The sequence below is a fragment of the Melopsittacus undulatus genome, chromosome 12 (genome assembly GCF_012275295.1).
Source record: "Melopsittacus undulatus isolate bMelUnd1 chromosome 12, bMelUnd1.mat.Z, whole genome shotgun sequence".
NCBI classification, from domain to species: domain Eukaryota; kingdom Metazoa; phylum Chordata; class Aves; order Psittaciformes; family Psittaculidae; genus Melopsittacus; species Melopsittacus undulatus.
The window spans coordinates 5,498,816-5,526,801 of NC_047538.1; the positions used below are offsets into that span (position 1 = coordinate 5,498,816).

At 43.6% G+C, this 27,986-nt stretch overlaps 1 protein-coding gene across 2 annotated transcripts; it reads left to right on the forward strand.

The window, feature by feature from the left end:
- The first annotated feature begins 511 nt into the window (after positions 1-511).
- On the forward strand, positions 512-26,815 carry MMEL1 (membrane metalloendopeptidase like 1). Of its 2 annotated transcripts, none has more exons than XM_031044280.2 (23): positions 512-652; positions 5,894-6,057; positions 10,825-10,884; positions 11,299-11,460; positions 11,869-11,949; positions 12,543-12,638; positions 12,890-13,008; positions 13,668-13,733; positions 15,546-15,680; positions 15,858-15,947; positions 16,212-16,348; positions 16,820-16,913; positions 17,151-17,279; positions 17,562-17,660; positions 17,982-18,065; positions 18,341-18,444; positions 20,402-20,460; positions 22,438-22,557; positions 22,689-22,822; positions 23,270-23,335; positions 24,724-24,819; positions 25,329-25,405; positions 25,788-26,815. In XM_031044280.2, exons 2-23 carry the CDS (start codon positions 5,904-5,906, stop codon positions 25,885-25,887), a joined length of 2,262 nt encoding a protein of 753 aa, XP_030900140.1. In that variant the 5' UTR covers positions 512-652; positions 5,894-5,903; the 3' UTR covers positions 25,888-26,815. The 2 variants fall into 2 exon arrangements, with proteins under 2 accessions (XP_030900140.1, XP_012983109.2); XM_013127655.3 differs by lacking the exon at positions 512-652 and adding an exon at positions 5,729-5,759.
- Positions 26,816-27,986: the final 1,171 nt, after the last annotated feature.

Below are 27,986 nucleotides of genomic sequence, written 5' to 3' on the forward strand. Positions count from 1 at the left end.
CCCATGCAGCAAAATAATGCAAAAATATACCTTTTAAGTCATGCACATAGGATTTGAAAGCATCATATCATTAAAAATGTAATTACAGTAATCCTCACTGTACTGAAATTAAGTGTATGGAAAATGAGACAATGCCTTCCAACAGGAGTCTTCCTGCTACAGATACCTGCACAATCTCTTGGGAAGGAAGTGAAGCATGTCCATAAATTCAGAACTACCCTAAGGATTAATTACTGTAATAGCAGAGTCCTTTCTAAATGCTCCCCAGCTGGAAATCACCTTGACCACCTCAGGACAGCATTGCTCATGCTGCTGCACAATCTGCTCTCCAGCCTAGATACAGAATCAGCTGATTTCAGGTATGTGGAAAGCATTAATTCTCCCTGACAAGTCTGAGCAGAGCATTAAATTCATTGGGCATTCTAAGTCACCTGTGTGGGAGAGTGAGCGTGCAGGGGAATGAGGGAGGGAGACTTAGGCACAGTTCTTAGCAAGAGCATTACCAGGGAGAGCCTGTTCCAGACATCAGTGCTGGTAACAGGCATTTGCATTTGGTTCTGACTGCCAGACAAGGTAAACATGCAAATTCCATCCAGGAACTGCACCAGGCTCCTGACCCCTGCATCTGGAAAACATTCTCCACAAGGCAGAGGTAAGAGAACTTTCCATTTTCACCTGCTTCTCTGTGCAGAGTGCATGCATTTACAGAGCTGCTGCAGCAATCACTGCACACCTTCGAGACAGAATACACTCATGTCTGCTATTCTTTCTCTTGCTTCCAATGTTCAGAGATCATTGTCTCCAAAGGGAGGGGGAGTAAAGAGTTCTGAAACATCATCTGAACTTCAGGGTTTTCCCAATTCTAATCTGCTTCACATGTGCATCTACCAGGACTTATTTACACTCCACACATCTGGTGCCAACCAGCTATAAGAAGGTGTTTGAGTAGTGATTTCTGGGGTTTTTTAAGCTAGTTGACAGATGACAGCCTTACACGGGCTCTCAAAGACAAACCCATTCTTTCTGAGCACAATGAGTTATCCTCAGTAGTCAGCATCCCTGCTACAATAAATCAAAAGGAAACATCCAGCCATTGTCCTGGAGTCAGTCATTGTGCTGATTTACTGGGGGCTGTTTGGTGGTTTGGTTTTTTTTAATGTCACCCTATAGCTTCAGATTGTCTTCTGTATTTAATGTGCAACACCAGCTTCATTTCTAGCACAGTCTCTCCAGTACTCCTTTCACTCTTGAGAAAGCAGCTGCTTAGACTGGAACATATTGGTTTGGTTACAGAACAGAACTGGTGATGCTGATAGCAAATCTGCAACTTTTAGACATGCATTATAAATCTTGGTTCAGATGTCCTATTTAGATCAATCTATATGCACAGAAGAAACACATCTTTGCATCTGTGTAACCTGAACACTGAAACCCAGGTCTCAGCAGAGATTGACTACCTGTAATGCACTAAAGACAAAGAGGTAAGCAACAGTAGTAAGCAGTCTCTTGGAAGAGTTTTGAAGCTGCTCTCCATACCTCTGCCTATACATATACAAGGAGGTGGCAATTTGTAATCTGCACTAAAGAAGAAACGCAGGCTCTTTCACATGCAAGTGATTTTGGCTCTGGCACTGCACTCCTGCTGCAACATGCAGAGAGATGCAGCTACTGCATTGTACCTGATGAATAAAACTGTCTGAAAGAGAGAAAAAGGAAGATTTCCACTTGTAACTCATCTGTTCTGAGTGGGGAATACTTGTTATCCATCAGGAGAAGCCAAAGCAATAGAATCAAAGTGAAATGTAAAGCTACAGTGCAAGGTAGCATAAGGATGTGCTTTGCCTATTAACACATTCATTTATATTCTTTACTGTGCCCCCACTAGAATTACAGTGTCACCCTAAAACTCACCTAATACAATACCCCATATTGCTGGTTTCCCTCTATTGAAAAAGGGAAGGGCTCAGAAAGAAACTGGAAAGGAAAATAGCAGGCACTTGGGACAAAAAAAGTGTGACATTCACTGGTAACTACTTGTGTGTGTTGCCTCACCTATGGATGACATTTCAAAATGAGCTGCTTTTGCTGTTTGTATTGGAGACAAGGAAAATACCTTTCCACAGAGCAATTCTTGTTGCTCTTGATTTGTACGTGACTTTCTGCATGGGCAGGAAGTACAAATCCCTGGCATCCAGAGGTATGTGGTTTTCTGCCACATCTTGGTACAGACCAGCTTAGAAGGAGTCACAAAGTGTAACTGATAGAGATGGTTGTTTCCATGGTAACAAAAACATGCATGTATTTAAGACACATCATACTAAAGATGTCAGCATCGTGTCCTATTTGGTTCCAATTGGTTTCGGACACTAAAGGAGCTGCTTATACATCTGATGTAGCTGATTCATACCTGCAGGAGAACTCAAGAGCACTGGCTGGGAAATAACCACTGTTATTCATGCAGCCCGATTTTGTTGGAGTATGCAGAGAGCAGCAACCACCAGAACATCTGTTCAGCTGACCCAGCACATCCATTTCCATCAACACAAAACACAGCACACTTAGTGCAATCTGAGTAAGCTGTTGGGAGAAGTTCAGTCAGCACTGAGGAGAGACTGTGCAACACCTCAGGATGGCAGGGAACTAGAGCAGGCACTACATTCTCATATGGTCCTAGCATTCGGGGTTTTGAGGTACACATCACTTCATTTAACAACCTGATTAAAGCAAACATATGCACAGGGGGAAAAAGGTACAACCCTTAATTTTTCTCTTTAGAATCAGTTCCTTCTAAATGAAGCATTGAAGGTCAATTTGACATTGTTGCTGTGTCTTAGTTGCTTACTAAGACACAGCAACCAAACTCTGAGAAAGGTGTTAGTATCCTTGAATACATCTCCTTCCCATGCTGTGTCCAGGTATAGCCAGATTCTCCCAGGGAAATAGGAAAGCTCCTAAATTCCTTCCCATGAAAAAAGCATTGTATAACAGCTCCAGAGCAGCTCCCTGCCTCTGACCAGCACCACGGTAGCTGTGGGTGGTTTGGGATGCCTTATGCCTGCGGAAGCACCTCTTCAGTAAACAGTCATAGGTGCACAGTAAAAGCATCCAGAGGAAGCAGCCATCCAGAGTGGCTGCTCAGGTCCCACCCCTCCAGCATCCACTGTACACATCAACCATCTGGGGCTTTTCCAGAGCTGTAACCCTGCCATTGCAAACTCCACAACTCCAAATGGCAGGAACAGAACTTCCTTTAGTTACAGAGCAAGCAAGGAAAAATCCTTTCAAAGCAGCCCAATACAAACAGCAAACGCCTCACTGCTTCGTATGGGTTTTGTCTACATTGCTTTGTGAAAAGGCCTGTTTTCCAACAACTGAAACCTACTGAGTCTCAGTTTCTGGAAGAAGAAAGCCCCAGATCAGTGTTCACCTTCACATTATTGTAAGGACAGATTACGCTTTTTAAGTTAATGTGTAAAATAAGGGTCTAATGGGTGGTGAACTAGGCCAGCAGATGAAAGAGTGGGACAGGAAGGTTTCTGCAGTCAGCTATTGCCACTGTAACTCTGCTAAGTCACAACACTTCCTTGTGCCTCAGTTTCCCCATTGAGGTATAAAGGAACTAAACTTCTTTTAGCACTTTCTGGTTGCAGTACACTAAGGAAAGAAAGGAGTTAATGAATAACTTAGTCAAATACGGGATTTAGGGAAAAAGAATAACAAGGAAAAGAAACATTTCCACTTTGCATCATCAAATCTCCTTTGCCAGAACTAAAATAGGTTCTTCCCCTTAGAAGCAATGAAGGGAACAGGGACCTCACTGTCCTGGTGGGAGGTGTCAGAATGACAGATCACTCTATTTCAGTGAGCACACAGAGCTGCTCAAGACAATCAAAATTAATGATTCTGCAGACATGTCCTTTACAGCCACTGAAACCTGCCTGAGAATGGGCAATGGAAGGACTTTTGTATGGAGCAGGTTATTTCAGAGCTACGCTGCAAGAGTAAAAGAAATACAAACTGCTTCTCACTACTGACTTTCCAGCCTAATGCTCAGATCGGCCTCAACTGAGCTGCTTTGGGCCACATTCAAATCATTTGTTGATTCTCCACGTGTGAAATGGACACAATAACACCCTGCAGGATCTTACAGCCCCGTTACAAGAATAACTACATTAAATCCCGTGCAGTGATTGTCTATTGCACATGGACCTTAACTAAGTCCTCAGAGCCACAATGTAACACCACCACTCTTCTGCAGTAAGGAACATGGACATACATAGAAAACTAATCTTCCTGCAAACACAAATAAGAGATCACTTAACTCATCACTAAAACTATAACTTGATCCTTAAAAGCATCCTTCCCTCTGTAGCTGGTTTTCACAGATGGACACCAGGATCTGCATGCATCTTTTTCAGCTCTTTGTGTTCTTACGCTCTTCTTCAGACAGTGGGATGGGAATAGCTGCCTTCACACTTGACAGAGCCCAAGATAACATGACTTGGAGAAAGGAGGCAGATCCTCACAGGAGCTTTGAGGCAGAACACAGACTAGAAGAGGAGACTCAAGACTCCAACAGAAGAAACTGGCACTCGTTGTTTCCTACCCCATTCCCAGAACAGGTCTTGTGCCCCCGTTCTTGGAAAACTGTGCACGTTCCCCATAAATGGGGCTGCCACAGAGCAATCCCTCCTTTGCCCTCAGCACTTCCTCCTGAACACGCACAGAACGTGGAGTGCTAGGGAAACGCACGGGTCATGAGAGGTACCAGCCTGAGAATTTATATAGTGTGAACTTTGGCTGCGACTTACACGGGCTCCATAAAGCAGCCTGCGAGGGGAATAGAACCCAAACAAACCGGCTTCTCCCTCTTTCCAAAGTCAGTTCTGGAAAAGAATAACCCCCAAGGGAACTCACATGCCTATCCTGCCTTCTTTCACTCTCTTCCCAGTTGTTACCAGACAGATTTCCAAGCAGCAGCTTAAAAGAATCCTGCTCCATAGCTTGCCCCAACCTATAAATCAGTGCTTTTCACACCAGGAGCTGTTCCCACACACGGTCCCGAACGCCGCCAGCGCTCCCGCAGCCACAGGGACTCGGTGCGTTTGCACCTCCTGACTCCCCGAGCGCAGCCGCCGAAGGGGCTGGCGGCAGAGCCCCGGGGGGCTGCAGGAGAGCCGGCAGAAGCCGCCGCGGAGCTGCCGGAGCACCGAGACCAGACCCGGCTGCGCTGCCCTGGGGCTGGGAGCTGCACACGGCAGAGCGCGGGGCTCGGAGCATGGCCCTGAGGCGCTGGAGGTCAGCGGCTCCTGCAGACACGGGCTCCTGGAGCGTTCTACTCGTCAAAGCCTTCATCTGTGCCAGAGGCGGAGCAGACCGAGCTCAGAGGCACTCGCACCTCGAAGGGGCTCTGCTTGGACTGCTGCGGACAGAGCCCCACAGACTTGCTTATAGCCACTGAAGGAGGAGGAAGATTCTTCCAAACAGCAAAAGACATTTCCAAGCGGGGAGTGGAAGGAGGCAGCTTTTCCCCCTCCTTCCCTGTTTGGGAGAAAGGAGCTGCCCAACCTGGTCATGAGACTTTTCCACACTTCCCAAAGCAGGCTCCTGAAGTTATGACACTGCAGCATGGAGAGGCTGGGGTAGTGCAGTCCCAAGCAGCCCCCCAGCAGCACACGCTGAGTGCTGGCAGCCTGGCAGGCACAGGAGATGGAGAATGAGGTTGGCAAAGCTGTGGACAATCAGATGGACAAATACGTGTAATAATTTGGAAGTTTCCTTTATCTTTGCTTTGATTCTGCTGCCTTTTCCCTCCCTGATTTGCCATGCATTCATCCCTATATTGATTTAGCTGTGCTGTTAATGCTTTCTTACCATTCCCTCCTCAATTTAGAGTTACAATAATGGGGAAATCAGAAAGTCAAATGGATATTGTGGAAAAATCAACGAAATCTGGAAAGAAATCATGGAGCTTCGTATCCATCGGTCTGGCTGTCTTACTGCTCCTCATGACCTGTGCAGTCATCACACTGGTGATCCTCTATGCCAGCAGCAGAGGTAAGGAACCTGGGAATAAAGAATTCCCCTCTTCCCCCCGTAAGGGACATAAAGTGTTTTTGCAGAGCTACATGCAAAGTACAGGCAGACGCTGAGGTCACCCCTGTAAGGGACGTGGCTGCCTCTGCCTTGTGCCAGGCTCAGGCATGGAGAGGGTTAGCTTGGATTTTCTTTCATTTTGAAGTTATGTGGCTAATATTCTATGTGTTTAATTCATTTCATGCATTTGATTGGGTTCTGCATTGTTTTGACAACAGTTCTTGTACTGTTTTAGAAGAAAGGTGCGTGTCTGTGTGCTGACATTTCCTTATCTCATAGGAAGTCAAGGTTTGTTACTGCCAGGAGTTGTAAAGCTTCAGCTGTTTAGCAGATCAAAAGGGAAACTGCTTATTACAATAGTGTGCTGCCGAGGAAGGGAAGACTACTTCACTATCACATCAGGCAGTTTAATCCCTAGGAGAGATTTCAGGGACTTTCATACAAAAGTCTTGCCAGGAACCTGACAGCGAGGCACATGAAGGCGCTGTGCCTGAATACACCAGCAGCAGAGCGTGCTTCCTCTCAAAACTAAGTTTTCCCACTAGCACATCAAATGCAAAGTCCTATTTAAAACCCCTGTGAAGCAGCACTGGTAGCAGCAGCTGCCTCATGCTCCTCATTTCCATCAGTGCCTCTTGGATGCAGAGCTTTGCTAAAACACTAGGGAATAAAACAAAGTATGAATATCAAAACTGAAGGGAGGCATTGTTTTCTCTTTACCTTGCCACTGCATCCCCTGCCTGCAGTGAGCTGTTTTCCTCAGCACTTGTAAGTAAAACACTGCACAATGCTGAGTAATATTCACAGGAAAAGCCTTTTTACTGCTCACTCCTTTTGCTACCAGCAATTCAGTGTTACCAGCACTTGTTTCAGTGTTAGGTTAAATCTCAGAGCATTTGGTACTGATAATACTCATCAGAAAGTTTATTCTGTTAGTTCAGGAGATGGGAGGACAGAATTGCTCAGGGCTGTGTCCTAAGGCAGGAGTTTCTGCATCAAAATATTGAGCTAGGCAGAATTTTGTTGCATGCATGCCTAAAGGAGGTGAGAAATCTGCTCTACATCTTTGCTGCTTGGGTGCAGGCAAATCGGAGTTCAGGTACCAGTAACATTCACCCAAATGTTGGTGTCTCATCCCAATCCATGTGAATCGTTTGTGCGCATGAAGCAAGCACTGTTACATTTCTTTGCTGGAAGGCTTATCTCAGAAAGCAGTTCCAAAATCCCAAGTGTTTTGCAGGCTTCTATCAGCAGTTAAACTTTCATGGTCATTGTTTCCTAGATTCAGACATCCCTGTGCACAGTGTGAGTGCAAGGTGATTGCAGAGCTCATCCTGTACAGCAGGCAGCCCCTCAGGCTCTTCTCTCTTGCCTTCAAGGAGTGTTTGCAGCACTGACCTAGAGGCAGCTTCTGCCTGTTTGTGTTTGGGTGTGCACAGCTCTACTATTTATAGCAGTTAGCATCTGTAATACATGTAAATACTGACTGGGATGTTCATCTATGTACCTAGCCAACACACTGAAGCTCTCACAGCAGTACAGTTATACAGTTCTAGAAGCAGTCTGGGGATTTTTTAACATCTAAAGAAGTTTCCATACCCATAAACCCTCATCTAAATAAGCTAAAGGAAAATACTGTAAGAATACCAGAGTAATATTTGGGTGATCACGGAAAGGGAAGCAGACAGAACTGAAGTCATTTGGTTTTGACACCGAACACACCATGCTCTCAATCTTTCCATCACACCCACACTACAGCTCTGCAGCCTTTTCACAGCTCTCAGCTCTGTTCTACAAATATTTACCAACCTCCAGGTCTCATCACTTGTTGGAAAGGTTGCAGGCCAAAGAGCATCACATCACTGTCAGTGACTTCTCCAGACAAAGTAGTTACACACAACTGCCACCCTCACCTCACTGCTGCTCCTGACTGCTCAAAGTCTTGTTAATTTAACCAATATTTTATTCACTTTCTGGCTTCCAAGTTTGTAGGGTTTCTGAGAAGCAAGATGCACAAATGTTGGGGGTTTGCTTGTGTCTGCATCCCCCCAGGTACAGCCCTCTCAGATGAAGAGCAGCTAAATTTGGCAGTGACATTATTTGTGACAAACAATTCAGTGCTAGAATAGCAACAGAGGCAATCTGCAGTGCCGACAGCACTTGTGCAGATGAGATCTGTGTGATAAACAGAGACGGTGCTGAAAGGTAAAGCTCACACTTGACTGCCTGATGGCAACTGTTGATCTAATTGTTTCAATGTGTGCCATCCCCAGCCATCTGTGGCCCTCAAAACGCAGTGGGAAAACACTAAATACAAACTCTGCTTGTACAGAATGATTTGCTTTGCTTTTGTTGTCTAAAAAGGAACTTCAGAAATGCTGTGAAAAGCAACCTGTGTTTTTAAAACTGGACATGCAAGAGATGAATTGAAGGGAAGTTGATGCTCTGCAGAGCTCAGAAGTTGTTCTTCAGCCTGCAGAGTGCTCAATGATTCTTTTCTACCTACAAGACTATTGACAGAGCAAGAATGTGATCTCCTTAATGAAGCAAATGCAGGGGTAGTGCTGCAGAGGTCCTGAATTTCAAGAGCCAGGAAGGAACTAGGTACTGCACAAAGTAGCTCCAGTGATTAAATATTCCTGGTTTAAGAGGTGTGCAAAAAGAAAGCGTCTCAGGAGGAAGAGGTGGGGAAATTGAGTGATTATTTTAAGAGGAAAGAAAGCCTGTAAGGATCTGGATGAACTTGGCTGTGGGAGAAGCCAAGTGGGAGGTGAAGTTTGATGGGAGAGGAGACAAGAATTGATTCCCTGCAAACCCTTCCACTGATGTCTTCACTTTCTCTGCAGCAGGGGGAACATGGGATTCAGAGCTGAACAATCTGTGCCAATCTTCTTCTCCTACAAATCACTATCTTCATGCCTTATATTACTGTCAAACATGAGGCCATGTCCCACTTATGATCCCACTCACAACTCCATGTTCAGTAATTTCCCATTACATCCACAGGATTTAGACATTTGTTCTGTTTCAGCTTTCAGGCTGCGAAGAACATTAACCCAAGTTGTCCCTCCCACCTCTATTGCAGCAGTCTTTGTCCGTGGCTGTCAAAGCAGGAGTCTTTATGTCATAGCTCAACCTGTCAGCAATATTTAACTAGGGAGGAAAACCAAATATATAGAGAAATAGAGGTATTTCTACTGAAATTTGGGCAGTCTTTTTTAGCAAAGTAGTTTGAGAAAATGAAGTGCTGAGTTGCCCAACTCAGGCTTCAGAAGGTGTGGTTTGTATTTGTTTCCAGTGGTTTGGAGCTCCAGAGGTGCAGCAGGCAGAGCATCAGTCAAGGGAGCAGAGGCCCAATGAACACATTGTGAAGCAGAACAGGGCAGTGTTGGTCATCTGTCATACAGTCAGGTTGGCTTGGTTCTTTGTCAGGAGTGCTGCTGAGGCATAAGAGAGAGTTGATAGACAAAGAAGCCCCTTTCAGAAGTAGCTGAGAGCCCCTCCCCAGCCATTTCTGGGGTTGTGGCAGAGTTTCAGAGCCCTGAGTGTGCAGCCAAGGTTTCAGAACAGATTTGGCTTCCCTGTTACACAGCTCAGTTACATTTCCACAATCACAAGGGCTCTGTGAAGGTGGGGAGTCAGAATCTTGTTGAAAGCAGTTGAGTTCCAGAGACTGAAGTGAGACACTGTCAGGTTACATTAAAGAAGCTAACCAATTGTTACTCATGCTTTGCTCATCCCATGTTCTGATGGCCAGACACTGAACTGTATAATGCATGCAGTTATTCTAATGCAGATCTGCTCCCACACAGCACGACAGCTCGCAGCTGAACTCTGAACGGTACATTCCCAATCACAGTGGGGGCTTTTTATGTTGCTTCCACTGACAAACTTCAAAGCCTTCTTCTCCTCCCCACTGCTTTATTTCTCTCTGAATTACTGTAATCTTGTTTGCTGTCATGTAAAACACTTTAATTGGAAGGGTTTTTTAGTAGCTCTTTTCTGCAAACATCCTAGCATAAGGGTCAAACAGAAGTTGAAAACCACAGCTAATCCTGTTGCAGAGGAAGAGTATCAGGTTTTCCTTTTCCAGTGTGGAACCAAGTAGTTGTCTGCTTAATGCCGCGAGCTATTGAGCTAGTCCAGGCTCACAAAGGGAAATTAAACCAGCAAAATTAATTAGTTTGTGCCTGGGGCAAAAGCCACTCATGAGGTTGGGTGCTTGGATACCCCCCACCCCAGTGCCATAGGGAACAGCACACAAGAGGCCTGACCAGCACCACAAGCACATTCACTTCAATACCCAGCATGAAAAATTACATGTTCATGTGCAAAGGCTTCAGTGCAAGTCCACGGCAGAACTTTGAAGGTCATGAAAGAGCTTGGATCCTTAAAGCACCTCAACAGATTGTCTAGAAAGGGATCTGATACACTCAGTATGTGTCAGGAAGACTGTGGAGGCCGTTAGTAGGTATTCTCCTTCCAGGAGAGTTCAGACTCACTGTCAGCACTGTTCTAATACTGCTTCCAATAAATTCCTCCTAAATCTGCAGATAAGAGATGTCTTCACAGCCATCAGTTGGTGCCATTTACTGGCACTAACATCCACTTGCTTGCTTTAAAACTAAACAGGGCTGTCATTGAGGTTGGGCTGCTTGCAAGTGACATTGGTAGCTTTTTCTTTCCAAAACAACTAATGTACCTGCTTCCTTATTCCTCTTCCTGCAGGCACTCACTATGGCACCAATTCAGGCAGTGTATGTACCACCCCGGGATGTGTTACAGCAGGTAATGATTGCTACTATGAATGATTATTGAGAACTTTTCCCCAAAGAGAATGCATTCTACACATGGGGCTATTCCCCTGCTTATTTTTGGCATCTGCTTGAACACCTCAAGACAGCAAAGGCTCCAGCACAGATGTTGCCATCACTGCCTTCATTGGTGGGTACCTAAGCTAGGGCACTAGGGGAGAACTGGCCTGCTATTCAGAGGCTCCCTCTAGAAAGCAGTCCAGTTGCACTGCAAGTGTCTGTCAGAGGCTTCCTTGCATTGCATGAGAAAATAGAATCCTTTGAATTATAGTACACAAGTCTGATCTTCCATAAGTAGCATAAGCAAGGTGCCTTCTTGCCAGACTTTGGTAGCCCCAGAGATTACTGGGCAGCCTCTGGAATTCACCTCTCCAATTTTGATACCCAGCTGCTAGAATAATCCAGAACATGGACCCAACAGCTGACCCATGCAAGGATTTCTACCAGTACGCCTGTGGGGGCTGGCTGAACCGGCATGTCATCCCAGAGACCAGCTCCAGATACAGCATCTTTGACATCCTGAGAGATGAGCTGGAGATTGTCCTCAAAGGTAGGAATGGGGCTCCCTTCTGCTTGGCTGCGCACTTGGGATTGGTTTCACATGTTACTTACTGCACATTTGACAGAAATAAATTTCCATAGAAGTGTTGTGTTGATTGGGAGTTTTTTCTCTAGCCCTTTAATCTCCACATCTCTTACTACAGCCATTTTGTGGGAACATCCTGCTCCCACTAAAAATTAGCCATAGGTGCTGTGGTAGTAACTTCAAAAGCAGCACAACAAGCTGTAGCATGACCTTCCTGACACTGTCTCCATTAATAGCCTATTTAAAGAGCACTCTAGTTGCACAGTGATTGAAGCCTACAATAACAGGTACTTATCATAGCCCTGAACTCTGTGATTTCTGTGACAAGATTAAAGCTCTCCAGAGCAGAACTCTCCCTGGTTCTTTCCCCAGGTGTGCTGGAGACTTCAGATCAAGAGGACAGAGAGGCATTTCAGAAAGCAAAAATACTTTACAAATCATGCATGAATGAGAGTGAGTCTCTTCTTATTCCATTAATTCTCTTGTTCAATACTAGATGTACAAAAGTACCAATGTGCTCTTAAGCAAAAGATACTGGATGTCAGTATCCATCTAATCTGCATGGCTTTGCTTGTAAAGCTAAGTTTCAGGTGAAAATGTCTTGGTACATCATTAAGGCTTAAAAGACACATTCTGGGGTGTAGAAAGGACAGATATTTATTACCTACCTCCAGTATTAATAGAAAGCCTTCCCTTCTTCCAACCCTTGGGATTCTGTGATTCTGTTGATGTACTCTAGGTTACCCTGCTCTTGCAGGGGGGTTGGACTAGATGATCTTTTGAGATCCCTTCCAACCCTTGGGATTCTGTGATTCTGTATGCAAAAATGTGTCCCATTTCCTCCTTTCCAAAGCAATTCCATCAAAATCAGTACTGAACTCAACATAAGTACTTGATTAATTTTCTGAAGACCAATGCAGGATGATTTAACCATACCTCTTATTTTCCACTATGACAAGTACGGTTTCAGATTTACTGTCAGGCCCGTTACCTGTGTTAATTCAACCCCCATGGAAACAATATAATGTTTGGTCTTCCCCTCTCAGGTCTTATAGAGCAGCGAGATTCATTGCCTCTGCTAGAGGCCTTAAGGATGGTTGGAGACTGGCCAGTGGCTTCTGCAGACTGGACTAAGACCAAAGGTAATGCAGTGCCTTAGAATGCAGGAGTGTTAAGTCAGAATTAGGAGACTACTCATTTTAACTTTTCCTTCATTAATAAAAATCAGGGTATCATACATATTTAGCAGTGCCCTGTACAAGTATTCCCACATCATCTCCACTCTGGTTCTATTTAGAACTATTTAGTTCCAGCAATAAGCTTGAAACTACACAACTGAATCAGTCCTCATACATATTGATAAATAATGTGTATTTTTCCTCTTATCTCCCAGAGGCAAACTGGAGCATGGAAGAAAAACTCTCCATAATGAACTCCAGATTTAACAAACGTGTTCTCATCGACATGTTTGTGTGGAATGACGACCGGGATTCCAGCAGACACATCATTTATGTAAGGAAAACATTTCAGGGAATTATTTATATGCCAGAATCATAATGGATGGCTATTGACACTGCATAGAAATCAGCTTCCCTTAGTCAGGGGGTGTGCACAACACTGGCAAAGTCTGTGCACCAGTTCTGAACCCCAATGGCAGTCCTGCTGGGAAGCATTTGATGGAAACACAATTTTTGTTGCAGTCAAAGAAATAAAATAATCAATGGACCTTTGCTGATTTACAGCATTTAAGGGCTGTAAATTCTCGTGTCCTGCAAAGTGAGGTTTAATATACAACAGGAAACCACGTTTTTAAAGTATGTAGATAATTCTTCAGAGCCCATTCATGTAGCTCATGCAGGAATTCCAGCCCTCAAGTCAAACAACTTATTTTCTAAGTTGCTTAAATTTATATTTAGATCCCAAAGGTTACTGAAGGATTTGGTTAATGACCCACAGCAAACATCCATCCTGCCCTTATCTAAAATCCAGAGACAAAAGCTGCACCTCCTATCTCACCCCAGTTCCTAAAGGTCTTTGATTAGAGTGTACTAGTGTCATTCCAACGCTGAAAGGATGGCACAGAAAGCATTTTGTGTTGCCTTTCAAGGATACTTTTGGACAACACCAGTTCCTGTTCCTCACTAACTAAAGAAATGTATGATTTCCTTCAGATTGACCAGCCAAGCTTAGGAATGCCATCCAGGGATTACTACTTCAATGGGGGCAACTATCAAAGAGTAAGTATTCCTTCTAATTTATTTAGAGTGTGCTACTAATACAACTTTATTACTTACTCCTGTGTGTTAGAAACCTCAAACACATGAATCATTATGACATGTGACAATCAGAACCAGACTGTGATGCTCATTGCTACAGTTTTTCCTAATTGCACCAAAATTGGAGAGTTTGCTAAAGGACTGACAACTGCAAGTACCAAACCTCCCAGACCTGGCCACTTCATACAGATGAGGAGGGTCTGGGAAAATAAAATCATCACTGTTTAGAGCTTTAAAGAGTCTCTAATTTTGAAGGATAGATTCATATTTTCAGTGCAGGTTATCTTGTATTCACTTATATCTTCTTTTAAAGCCACTGCTTCTGGCTACTATTTTATAAACTACTGGAAAGATGGATTATAGACATAGGAGAACTATTGTCATACTGGATCATATTTGAACATATAATACCCCAAAATACATTGGGTGGAACACCAAAATATTCAGAATTTTTTTATGTGCTCATTTAGGGGGAAAAAAGTTTAAGGACAGTGTTTTACATGAAGCAGCAGAAGCTGTATGAATGGAATAGACCCTCAGCTAGTAAGAATCTGCTGCCATTTACCCTCCTTTCCCTCCCAGATTACATGAGAACACAAAACAAACTCCATGCAGTTGTGTTGGGAACTGCAGATAGCTGCTGGAACTGGGATTCTGTTCTGCAAGTTTCACCTTTATAGTGCCAGATACAGTAGAAAGAGGGACATTTGTGCATCATCACATGAAAGTCAGACTTAGATTGACTCGTAGGAGGTAGAAGATCAAGTACAGAACATAGACAATCCTAAAATCAGTACTGCTCAATACAGTTTTAATTTGAAGCTATAAAGAAGAAGGGCAGAGGCTGTGGTTTTAACCTTAATGAATAAGGAGGAGACACGACCCCTTTCTGTTTTGTATTTAACAGCTCACTTCCCATAGACAATGAGCCAAACTCTGATGACCCAAACCCCCCCTGTGCTTAGGCCAGCATCTTTTGGCAGAGTTCCTGCTGAGGCCTCTGGGAACCTGGCCTGATTAAGGCTCAGCATTCAGCCTCAAAACACAAATCATCCTCATCATGGAAATGCCCAGATTCCATTTTGCAACAGTCCCTGTGTTTATCTGGTTTCCAAGGTCTATGGAGGAGGAGAAGGATGCAAGAATAGGTAGTATTAAGCCTTCCTGTATCAGAGATCAGTACTCCCTCAGCAGCCAAGTATTTTTTCAAGGCCCATTCAGATGCATAAATCACAGCCATACCCTCCTACTAGAAATAAAGCAAAGGTATCACTGGGAACCATCTGAGACAGAGCTTTTCTTCCAGACAATAAAAACAGTTTAGAAGATTTATGGTATTCCTTTCAGAGAACTTAAAACCCTCTAAGTTTACCCTGGTATTTGGCTAGTAGGGATCACTGTTCCCACAGTGTAACTTGAAGCACAGAGCTTTCTTTTAGCTCAAGTAGTAATTCTAACTCAGAATGCCAGAGTTGGATTGCACAGGGAAGTTTGCTTTCATTCTGTATTTTGAGACTGCACTCTAAGGTATTCCGGGATGAACTAAGGTTTTAGGTATTGCAGTAGTATCTATAACAGTGGTGGTTCTGGGGGAAACAGGAAAACTGGAGTGGGGAGGGTTGCACTGGAGGCAAGGGCAAAGGCTGTGACCCTGGGCCCAACTCTTTCACAGCACACCTTAAAGCTAAAGGAACAAGAAGAATGGTTGCTCAATGAGAGACAGCAAACTTATTCTTCACAATGCTACACACTTGCTCTGTTTCTTGTGTGCAGGTGAGAGAAGCTTACCTGCAGTTCATGATCACCATTGCCAAGATGATCCGGGAAGACAAGAATATGTCTAAAGATGATTCCTTTGTCCAAGAGGAAATGGCAAAAGTTATGGAGCTCGAAACAGAGATTGCAAATGTGAGTACAGAAGCTGAGACCTTCTCTGGATACTGGAGAGGGAGCAAGGAGCGAGAGGGAGAATCTGGTTTATTTGCATGTTATCCCAGTGTGTGTATGTGCACCTGCATGCACGTGATTTCAGCCACTGTCACTTGTGCCAGCTGATTCTAGTAATAACCTTGTGAATGTCTTCAGGCAACTACCCCAGCAGAAGAAAGGCATGATGTAACCCTGCTGTACAACAAAATGACCTTAAAAGAACTACAGGAAAAGTTTGCATTGAACGTAAGTGTTTAAAGATCAGTCTGATACTTGCAGCCTCCTCTTACTGCCATGTCCATTGAAAATGGCTTTGTGAATTGATCAGTGATGCAACAAAGAAGTATAAAATCATTCCCATTCTTAATCTTATATTCAGAGTCTCTTATAAACCATTTTTCTGCTGAACACCACTACAACTACATTGAATCCCATAGACCGTAGAAAGCCCAGACAGCTACTAAGGCACTGAAACATCTGGTATTAGCACATGTCTTTCTGTCTGCCTAGGAATTTAACTGGACCTTCTTCATCCAAGGTGTCATGTCTTCAGTAAGTGTTCAGGTGGACCAAGAAGAAGAGGTTGTTGTATACGGCATGCCCTATCTGCAAGAGCTGAAAGCAATTATCTCCAAGTACTCAGCAAGGTAAAGAAATAGGATAATATCCAAGACAGAAGTCATAGAAGTATTGTGGGAATGTAGATGACTGGGCTCACTTGCTAGTAGTGCCAGAGCCTCTAAGAAAAATGAGACCACTTCTCTGTGAAACATGGGTAATGTCTTCAAAGCTCCTTGGGCACCAAAGTATCCATGGCACTAGGTGTCCCCCTGCTCAGAAAAGGGTAAATGGGAAGAAAAAAAAGATACATCACAGGCTTATAGCTCTTGTTCTCTAGAAAGAAATGAATCCCTAACAGACATGGTAGTCCAGTCCTCAGCCTGGAGGCCTCTACAGCAGGTTAGATAAGAGCAGTCATCTGCAGATGCTATGAAAGTGATGACTGGCAGCAATCATTTGCTTTCTTATCTCCCTTCAGAGTTAAAATCCTCCTCTGCCTGCCTGCACTAGTGTTGCTCTTCCCAGGGGATTAAGCTCAGCTTTGCTTTCCCACACAGCACCATCCAGAACTACCTCATTTGGCGACTGGTGATTGATCGGGTCAGCAGCTTGAGCCGGCGTTTTAAGGATGCTCGGGCCAGCTACAGGAAGGTATTTCCTCTCTTCCTAAAGAGATCATAGAGCATAGTACTAGAAAAGAGTCCCAGAGTCACCAGATCAAGTTCTTGTCAACACAAGGACATCTTTATGTCATGTCATCCCCAAGGAAATCCAAGAACAGCAGTCACAATAATGGAAACCCTTGTCTTAGGTTAGCCTCCTCTTTAGGCAATGACTTGGGGGAGAAACGCACAGGCAGAACTAATCCTGCAGTGCTTTGTGCGACAGGCACTTTACGGGACAACACTGGAGGAAGCCCGCTGGAGGGAGTGTGTGAGTTATGTCAACAACAACATGGAGAACGCAGTGGGAGCAATGTATGTCAGGGAGACATTTGCTGGTGAGAGCAAGAGGATGGTATGTAGTTTACCCTTCATACTACTGTACAACCACAATGTCTGCAGAGCCCATTCCCTGCCACCTGATCTCCCAACCTGTTTTGTCTGTTAAAGATGTCAATCAGCCAAGAGTCAGAAGGCACAAGGGCACATTTATGATGCTCTTTTAAATGCTGAGTACCGTGTTCTAGAGCACAGAATATAGGGACATCATCTGTCAGTCGGAAGCTTTTCAGCCCTCCTTAGCTCCACCTGGGAAAAGCGGCATAGAAATGATTAGTTTTGTACTGCCTCTCTTTAGGTCCGAGATTTAATAGACAAGATTCGTGAAGTGTTCATCGAGACCTTAGACGAGTTACAGTGGATGGATGAGGCATCTAAAGAGAAAGCTCGTGAGAAGGTCAGAGAGAACAAGGAACTTCAGTATTTCATCATGAATATGTAATCTTTGCAATTCTGTAGCATCACTATTCCCAGTTCCTCTACAAATCACAGGAAGAGACTTTGATGTTCACTCCCCTGTTCTCCATTATCATGTTACATCCTCCTTTTCTTTTTAATCCTTTGTTAGCTCACATACACTTTTATTTCCTTTTCATGAGTCTTGTGAACCACATTAAGTCTCAGTAGGCAATAGGGAGCATTTGAACAAGGCCTTTAAATATTTGCTGCCAGTTCCTCAGAAACAATTCAGAGGAAACATTAAACTCTTTTCTTCTAGGCCATGGCAATTAAAGAACAAATTGGCTATCCAGATTATATTTTGGAAGATCAGAATGAAAAGCTGGATCAGGAATATGCCAACGTAAGAATGCTGTGCATGCCTCCATGTATAACAGCCTACACTTAGTTTCTTGCCACTTGGAATACCTAAACCTGTGCAAGTGTGATTTCCAAGTGACTGGACAGCACACAGAATTGATTGTGTGGAACATGCTAACAAATAAATGCATGCAAAAAGCTAACTAGTAAGTGATACCTTGTAATCAAAACATTGTGTCCGAGATGGACTCTGTGGTATGAGGAATCCCTCTGTCCCCTCAGCTTACTCACAAACACACGTGGTGTCTGTTTCTTCAGTTAAACTTCAGTGAACACAGCTACTTTGAAAACATTCTGGAAAACCTGAGAGCTGGAGCCCAAAAGAGCTTGAGGAAACTTCGGGAGAGAGTTGACCAGGACATGTAAGTTACAGCCACAACTGACTTCTGAGATCAGGGTGACGAGGGCCAAGTCCTACACTGTGGATAGCAGAGAACACTTATGCATGAGAATGTCTTGAGACAAAAGTATGTCAAACACCTCATTACAAAGCCTACAATATCACAGTTATGAATAAGCAAGCACACAAAAACTCCCCAGAGAGAAGCATCAGTCAAATTAATTGATGCAAAGCCTGTTCATTTCTTCTGTCCCTCTTCCTGTGGAGTGGTTTTAACTCAGAATGCAAGCACACAATGCAGACACTGAGAAACCTCAGGAAGTTACTGGTGAATAATTCACCAAGGGAGGGTTCTGATCAGTCAGCTAAAACCCACATTTTCTGCTCCCTCATTTCTGAAGGAATCAATCATGGTGCTCTTTATAGCAAGAATTAGTGCACAACACTGGTGTCCTTAATCCACAAACTGTTATTGATCACTGCTGCCTTTTACAGTCTGTCTGCAGACAGATGGTAGTCCTTCAGCCAGAATTCCCAATACCCCTGCTCATTCAAGGCATAGTTTAAAGCACATTTGTGGGAACTTTTTCATGGGTTCATGAATTAGGCCTTTTTTGCCTGGTAGTTTGATGATATATTAAATACTTGGCACTTTTTCCATGTAATGAACCATATCTTACTAGTAATCTCTCTCCAACAGCTTGAAGGGTTTCCCCAAGGACACATAAAACCACTTATCACTCCAGATCACTGTTTAATTATGCTGGAGTATCTAACTACTACGGCTGATATCATCAGCTAATCATCAGAGTTAAGAATATTAGCCATTGCTCGTATTCAGAGCCTTCTGGGAGGGTAAGGGTGAGTTGCTAGAGGCTACCTGGCCAGCTGCAAGCATTTCATGTCAAGCATGCCAAGGAGAAGCTTACAGACCAAGGGCATGGTCTGAACTGAAGGCCAGTTTGCTTTCACAACAGAGTGGCCTTCAGAGAAAAACTGCTCTGAAAAACCTAGGTACCCCCTTGATCTCAGGAACAGATTCCTGCTCCCTCTTTATGCATGTGTTACACAGAGGTTAGTGCCATACCAGTACCTCTACCACTTACTCCTGTTCCCAGGCTGAGATGAGCAGTCCCCTCTATTCTGTTAGTTCAGAATAACCAACTTGTCAAGAACTGGAAGATACAGACATGTGCTGTATTTCTTAAGCAGGAAATTTCATTCCATCCCATAGCAGCTCACAAGTAATTGTGTCAAAACACTGGCACCTGGGGCATCACAAGATACTATAAGGATAAGAGATGTGGGAAGAATATCACAGGCTGATGCTGCTGAATATGTCATGGGTTTATGGCTTCAGACTGTTCTGCATGGTTCATGACAGCACTGTATGTCAGAGGTAGAAGAGAAGGGGAGAAGAAAGAAAAATATAAGGACTAAAAAGTTATCAAGGTATTGAAGGAAGTTTCCAGAAGCAGCCTACTCAACAATTACTTCTCAAAGTTAACACTCATTATCTATGAAATATTGGACTCCAAATACAGACATTTAAAACTGAATAATCACAATCATATCTAATTTTTCAAGAAACCAATTTGGCCTTAACTTACTGAGTAACTGCATTCTGCTGCTCAGTGTCCTCTAAATGCCAGCTGTCTTTCGAATGTAAACTGTTGGTTTCTTCTCAAGCTCAGTTAGCACTGAGATGAGCTGGTACCACAGTCTGCCCCAATGTGGCTGTTCAACATTCAAGAGAAAAAGCATTTCTAACTTTAACTTGGCATTGTTTTGGGTAAAAAGTACCCATAAATGAGACACCAGTTATTTCCTGTGTTAGTATTTCTTTAAGCTGTGTTCCATGGCACCTTTCTTCCTACCTCAGTTCTTCCCATTTATGCAGCCTGCACTTTTTATCAATAACAACTCAATAAAAATGGTGTCTAAATCAGGACTAACTTTGGTACAATGTTTGTTTTCAGATGGATAATTGGAGCTGCAGTGGTCAATGCATTCTATTCCCCCAACCGGAATCAGATCGGTAGGTTCACAGCAGCTTCAAACACCTCTGCGGAACTGATTCATCAGTCTGTTATCCAGAGGCAAACCTGCCTGTGTCCATGTGGGAATTCTGGGCAAGGTAGACAGGCTGTTCATTTCAGGCAATCACTTTGTTGATGAATATTCAGCTCCCTGCTGGGCAGATGTAGTTTATAGACTGTAATTGGAACAGCTTTAGGTTTGAGAGCCTGAGACAGTAACTGCTACTATATGAGTGCCAGCTTCAGAGACTAGAGAATGCTCACAGTGTATGCTGGGCTGTCTGTACTCATGTTTCCACATTCCTGATAAACATATGGGCAGCTCTTCAGTTTTCCATCTGTACAGATGGTACTGAAGTTATATCAATAAGAGGCATACCAGGCTCGAGAAACCTGCCTCTGCTTCTAGAGAGTCAGGGCTGGGAGCTTTTGCAGAGCTGCTAGGCTGACCTTCCTTGTTCTTAGCAGAGTAGATCTACAGACTTAAGACACAGCAAATACGTCTGGCTGCCCACGCTCCCTGAGCTAAGCACATTGCCAGAATACTCAGGTTAAGCCTGCAAATGCTGTAGAGTCTTGGGTGACTTCTGAGCACCCCAAAAAGGAGAGGAACCAAATAATTCCTAGAAAGTAGCACTTATTCACATTCCCAGGCTGCAGGAAGATCTACTATCCAAGTACTGCCAAGTACCACACAAAGAGAAATACATGCCTTTTTTCAGGCCAGACACCAACTGCATCCTGCTCACAGGGCAAAGGCCAGAAATGGAAAACAACCCAACCAACAATCACAAGTGAAAACTTAGGTAATTGCTAAAAGCAGAAACATCCAAAGCTATAGCACTCAGCCTTATCAGAAAGAGCCATTTTCTACTTGTGCAGCTTCCACTTACCTCCATACTGAAGGTACAGTGAAAGCTGTGACCAATCCTCAACCTGTGAGCGTGCATCACCCTGTAAGCAAGCTCAGGCTCTGTTTTATGATGATGGTAATCAGCTGTGATACAGCTTTGCAGGCAGGGAAGTTGGCTCTTAAAGAAGCCTGGTTCCTCTACAACTCTGCCTTTTAAGTAATATGGAAGTAACTGGTTTAAGCAACTTGAAGATGAATGTATAAGCCAAAAATTCAAGCACAGCTACCCACAATAGTGTAGATGTCAGTTAAGACCTGTCTCAAGTTTGAGAATTTTCCACGCTACTTTTGGTTTCCTGCTTCTGTCTTACATATTTCTCCTTGAAATTGTATGGATTAAACTTTCTATATAGTCCAAAAGGGTTTTGTCTCTAAATGAAACAATTGCTTTATAATTTCAGTATCTCACTTCTTACAAAGTATCTTACTAGAATTAATTGCTTTCAATCCTAATCCCTCTAGAAGCGTATGTGCTTTTCATCTCACATAGGTGGGATGAAGACTAAATCCCACTGATTCTATATAAGGTTTTTGCCAGTAGACTGAAGAACAGACCTCCCACTGCTCCCACCACAGACTGGCTTCCAAGAGCACTTGGTGGTCTGCAGGAATGATTACCAGTGTTGCTGGTAATCAGCATGTGATTGCCAGCCTTTCTTTAACGAAAATAAAGCAATAAAACATCCATTAGTTCCCCTATAAAATGGCTCTATAATACAAACTGTACCTATCTCTAACAGACAGTTACTGAACATGCTGTTCTTGACTTACTGCAGCATACATTATGGCCCAAATTAGGCTAAAATCAAAATGTAAATGATGCTTGGTTCTCAAACAAGGAGATACTGTAATTGCAGATGTGCTAAATTAAACCTTCATTAACTTGTCATTTTCCACTTATCAAGAGAGAAACAATTTCACATGAGGAGGCATGATGTTGTTCCTAATCACTTTATATTTTATGTTCCTAACTGATCTTTAAACCAAGCAAACAATCTGTCTGCAAAGTACCCAGAACTTACAGTACCTTACAGCATCTCCCTCTCTCCTCCCCTCTGTGCAGTTTTTCCTGCTGGGATCCTACAGCCCCCCTTCTTCAGCAAACGCCAGCCGCAAGCCCTGAACTTCGGTGGGATCGGGATGGTCATTGGCCATGAAATTACCCACGGGTTTGATGACAATGGTGAGAAGATAACTGGGAAAACAGTATTCCTTCAGTTGCCCTCATTACACTGTAAGAAATGGGTTACACAGTGCTGTGGTTGCACACACAGGATCACACTCAAACTCCTTTTGTCTTGGATTTTCATGCAGGCAGGAATTTTGATAAAGATGGGAATATGTTTGACTGGTGGAGCAATTTCTCAGCTATGCATTTCAAGGAGCAGTCTCGTTGCATGGTTTATCAGTACGGGAACTACACATGGGAGCTCGCAGGGGGCCAAAATGTAAGTGAAACCAAGCAATGCCACACCACTGGGTTTGATACCATAATGAACGTAAACTGGGGATACTGGTGTAGCCTAGAAACCCAGCAGGATCTGTGTGCAGTGGGTTAATGGTGAGCCAGGCTCATGTGTGCTTTTGCTGCCAGACCCTACGGGGTGGTTTTGGCAAGGGGGAGGAAATCTGGTGTTTGCTACTGTATTTTGCCATCCTGCTAGTGTATGTTCTGCCCAGAAGCCCATTCCTGTTATATTCCTATATATTCTCTCTTTTCTAACCTACAGCTTTTACCCTATTGAGTTTTTACTTCCATTCTCTCCTTTCTTTGCCCTAACCCAAAGTCCTTCCTTCTGTTCCAGACACGGCTGTCTGTAATGTGCTCAGCTTGTGGTTCCAAGCATTGCTAATACTACTGAGTAAAGACTAAATGAATGATTATTCTTTTACAGGTCAGTGGAATAAGCACATTAGGAGAAAATATAGCAGATAATGGAGGAGTCCGACAGGCTTATAAGGTAACCTCCAAATATACTGTGGGGTAACTTTACCCCTGGGATTCAGCAATGGCATTATTCTGTCAATAAAACATTGACAATTAATGTTATTACCATATTCAAAAACTTAAAGCCTCAGTTATGGATCTAGCAGCTTACATCCCAGTCACAGTGTAGGACTGCTGCATTCTTGCACCCAGGAGAAGACCACCTCATTCTCCTGGCTGTACTTTGAGGTACCACAGTGCTTGATGCTGCACGCTTCTGCCTCAGGTAATCAAGGGCAACACTCACCAACAGGCACAGGATTAGCTTGGGAGAAGGTAAACCACCGTCCACTTTTTAAAGCCCTTGATTCTGAAAATGACAGCTACACCTTCAAAGAGTTTCTTACATGGCAACAGAGCACTGATCTCTTGGCAACACAGTCTGGTGATACTGGGAAGCAGAGCAACTCTTTTCCCCAAGGTTATTTCTCTCAAATAAACTCTCAAAGCTGTGCAAACGTGGCAGGGTGCTGTAGGATGACAGGAGCTGCCTGCACAGAATCCTCCAATGTAAATGTATTTTCACCCTCAGCTCTACCTTTACTGTTTGTGTGCTTTGGGACTGTCAGCAGCGAAGAGGATCAAGTACTAGAACGTTTGAAATCAGCCAGCGTGAGGACACATTAACTTGTCTCCATTATGTCAATAGACCTAAAAAAAGAAAATTGGCCAATTAATGTGTAACAATACCGGTAATGGATTTAACATTGAGCAAGGTTATTATCTGCTGTTTTATGAGCAGCTACCTGAAGAGAGAAAAATCATCACCATAGAGCTTAACACTTTATTTCCAGACACAAATTCCTACAGAATAAGTCAGTGGAAGGAGATGATTTTACTTCAAGCTGCAGTCATGGGTGTTCAGGCTCCACAGCATGAATGATTGTGCATGAATCACCAGTGGCATGCCTCTCCCTAAAGCAGCAAGTGCCACCTTCCTGAAGAAACGCAGGGTACATCTCCAGGTGACTCTGTAAAGAACACAGAGCTCCTTGTGGTGAAGGTCACCTGGCCAACTGCTACTCTAAAACAACACTTCCATGCAAGAGTCTGCTATTTTTTCCCATTTCATAACAGCTCAGTTCAGAGATTACTGTACCTGAGAAGCTGAATGCGAATTCTCTCTGTGTTACATGGGTTTTGCCAGAACAGTCAACAGAGTACTTCTGTGACAGCTTTGTCATAAAATTAGCTGCACTATTTGTATTAGAAAGATAAAAACTATGACAATACAGAAGGGCAGACGTGTTGGGTTCACATACATTGTGACTGAAATCTCTCACCCCTAAATAACATTCAGAATACCCACCATGCCTGAATAGGCCTCTCTGCCATCTGAATTCCATCTTTGATCATTTCTAGGCCTACTTAAAATGGCTGGAACGGGAAGGGAAGGAGCCAAAGTTGCCAGGACTGAATCTGTCTCACAAACAGCTTTTCTTCCTCAACTTTGCCCAGGTAAGAACACTTGGGTGCAGCCACTACATGCCTCATGAAGTATAAATTAGGCTATCTTAGAGGTTAGAGAGAAGATCAGTCCCAAGCTCCACTTGGACAATGACTCATTTTTGCACTCATCAAAAGGTCCTCAAGAGAGACATGAAAAAGATGGCCTGCATGAGAAACCCTTAGAGTAACAAATGTGATACAGTAAGTTAAATATTTGATAGTGGGCCAACACACTTGGTGGTGTGCTTCAGACTCTGAACCTCCAGCTCATCTGGGGAAACATGAGTGAAATCAAGGACTAATATATCTACCCCAAGGCATCAGATCTTAATCCAAGAACTTCTTAAAACAAAAAGTAATTAGTTAATAATTATTCTGTTTCCTCAGTACAACATATTCCAACTATACTGTAAGAAATTGGGATGGCTTTTAGGAAAAACTTGGAAAACCAGTGAGCAGGTCCCCAGACTGAATTCTCTTTAATACTGACCCACTAATGATTAATCCTCCTTGTCTAGGTTTGGTGTGGTTCCTACAGACCAGAATATGCTAGCCAGTCCATAAAGACAGATGTTCACAGCCCTCTGAAATACAGGTGGGTTTTACTAACTGATTTACTGATAACTTACTTGGTTCAACCCGTTGTGCCAGTATGGCTCAGGAGGAGAGAGAGGCTCACTGCTATAAGTTATATTCTAACAGACAAGATCAATCCAGACTAACTTTAAGAGCTTCTCCCATAGCTTGTAGGACAGTGCTGGAGAGCACAGTCCTTTGCTTGGCCTGGTGAATTTGCCAGTCTGTAGAGAATGGACCAGAATGCTCTGTTCCAGCATTTCATTATTCCTATCAGCTGTATTCTTATTGCATAAATTATTCTGTCTTCTGAGACTGGAATTCCAACACAGTTTTCTGTTTTCAAAGCAACAATCTCCATGTCCTGTATCCATGTAAATGAGTTCCTTTTCTTTGTGTAGGGTGATGGGGTCTTTGCAGAACTTTGAAGCGTTCTCAGAGGTGTTCCACTGTAAGAAAGGCACAGCCATGCATCCTGCAGAGAAATGCAGAGTGTGGTAACCAAAAACACTGGTGAGAACGACACATACTCTGTGACCCAAACAAGTGATGTGCCTGATGTTATCCCCTTCAGCCACAGCCAAGGATCATGGTGCAGCTACTGTAGTAAGAATCAAGGAAACTACAGCCCTCGAGCTCTTACAGTCCCACTGGGAAGTACGCAGGTATCCCAGTGACTGATGAGCTGTGCTGGAAGCCACGGCATGCTCCAAAACAGGAATGACTGTTTCAATACCATCCTGACTGTTATTAAGATACTGCATCAGGGTTACAAAGACTAATTCTTAGATAAAAGCAAAACCAACAACCAACTGTACATCTATTTTTCAGAAAGGAACAATAATTTTAGTCTCTCTTACAACCACCCCTTCTAAGACGCAGCAAACCAGTCTGAAATGCTTCGCTGAACTCTTTCCCAGTGTTCTGAGCCAGTTTCTGGTGCATTCTTCTCAAATCCAGGTTAGAGCTAGTTTAAACTCCCATGCTGCCTGTATACTTGATCCCTGCTTTGCTGTAAGAGACTGCTACTTGTCTTACTGTGTACAAAGTGAGCTCTATGTTAAGACACCTGTCAGCTGCTATCATAATGCAAAGCTGCACTCTCCTGCTGCACTCAAGTTCCTCTGCTCCAAAGAACAACTGCAACAGGACCTTAAAGTGAGGTAAAGAGATCACATTTTTAGGAGTACAAATTCTGGTGTCATGGTTAAAAGAACAGGGTCCCTCCCTTCAGAGATGTATTTAAAATTATGCTTCTTCTTGTAGAAAGTGTATAAAATACTCTTTGCCAAACAGCAAATATGTATCCATGGAAACAATGAAGCTGATTTTAATCCTGTGCCTTTTCATTTTGCCATAGGCTATTTTTCAGTATTTACACTTGAAAATGTAACAAGTATGGGTTTTTAATAAAAGAAATAAAACCACAGTGGCCAATGCAGCAGTTTACTCTAGCATGCAGGTTTGGGTGGCTCTCCTCAGTAAGCATGCTAATATAGTGACAGTATTTTAAACTGCCAACACTTAGTGCTCAATTTTAAATACTTTTCCAGCAAACACTTTTCTTTCCAGCACAGAAATCATTGGAAAGCAAGAATGGAACCTAGAACATTGTCCATAGAAGCCATGGTAGTGACAGGGTACGGCTTTACAAGCATCATATAACCGTATGTCTCAGTCAGAGAATCTGGTCAACAGTCCTACTACAACAGAGCACCTTCACCAGTAACTAAGAGAGCAGATAAACACCTGGAACCAGATGGTACTTAGCAAATGCTGCAGAAAATACTTCAGCCTAGTGGAAAATTCTCTACTCAGAGCTCTTTTGCTGCAGATCTGGGTCCATTTTAGCCTTGTAGGCAATTAAGTGTCAGAGAAGCTTTATTACATTGGGAAGATTCAGATGTTTCCCAGGATGAGGGGAATATGAAGCCTTTCCTTATCCCATGCTGCCACCTGGTGGCAAATGGAGCTACAACGTCTAACTCAGACCAAAAGACATGTAAACAGCTGGCTCAGGCACACCTCCCGCAAACTCTGATTTGGTGCTCGAAGAGCCCTAATTCAGGTAGGTGCAACAGCAGCAAAAGGCCCTGCCCAGGTTTGTGTGTCCCCACCAGGGCAGTACAGTCCTCCACCTCTGCAGGAGCTCTACCACCACTGCTCCGTGCTGCTCAGGGAGAGCTGCAGCTTTGTGGGACACCTTATTCACACCTCTGAGCTCCCAAGAGGAGAAATTATGGGAAGGCATTAAAGGATACAAAGCACTGCAATGATTGAGTCTGCTTCCTCTCAGTCTGAGGTGCAAAAAGGTGTGAAAGGAGGACTCAGATTCCAGCCATTACCTGCAGGGAAACCAGATGGCTGGTTTGAGGCCTCACTACTGGGGTGAGGAGGTTTTTTTGTGGATAGGAAGAGCAGTGACTAAGGAAATGCTCAGTATGACTCAGCTGAGAGAATCTGTGTGACAGCAGCACTTGCTTTACTCTCTTGGGGTACGCACCTGATGGGAGACATGAGAATATATAGATGAGAATACAAACTCCTTCTGCTGTACAAGAAGACACAGCTCTTTAGAAGACTGACACGTAAGACTGTTT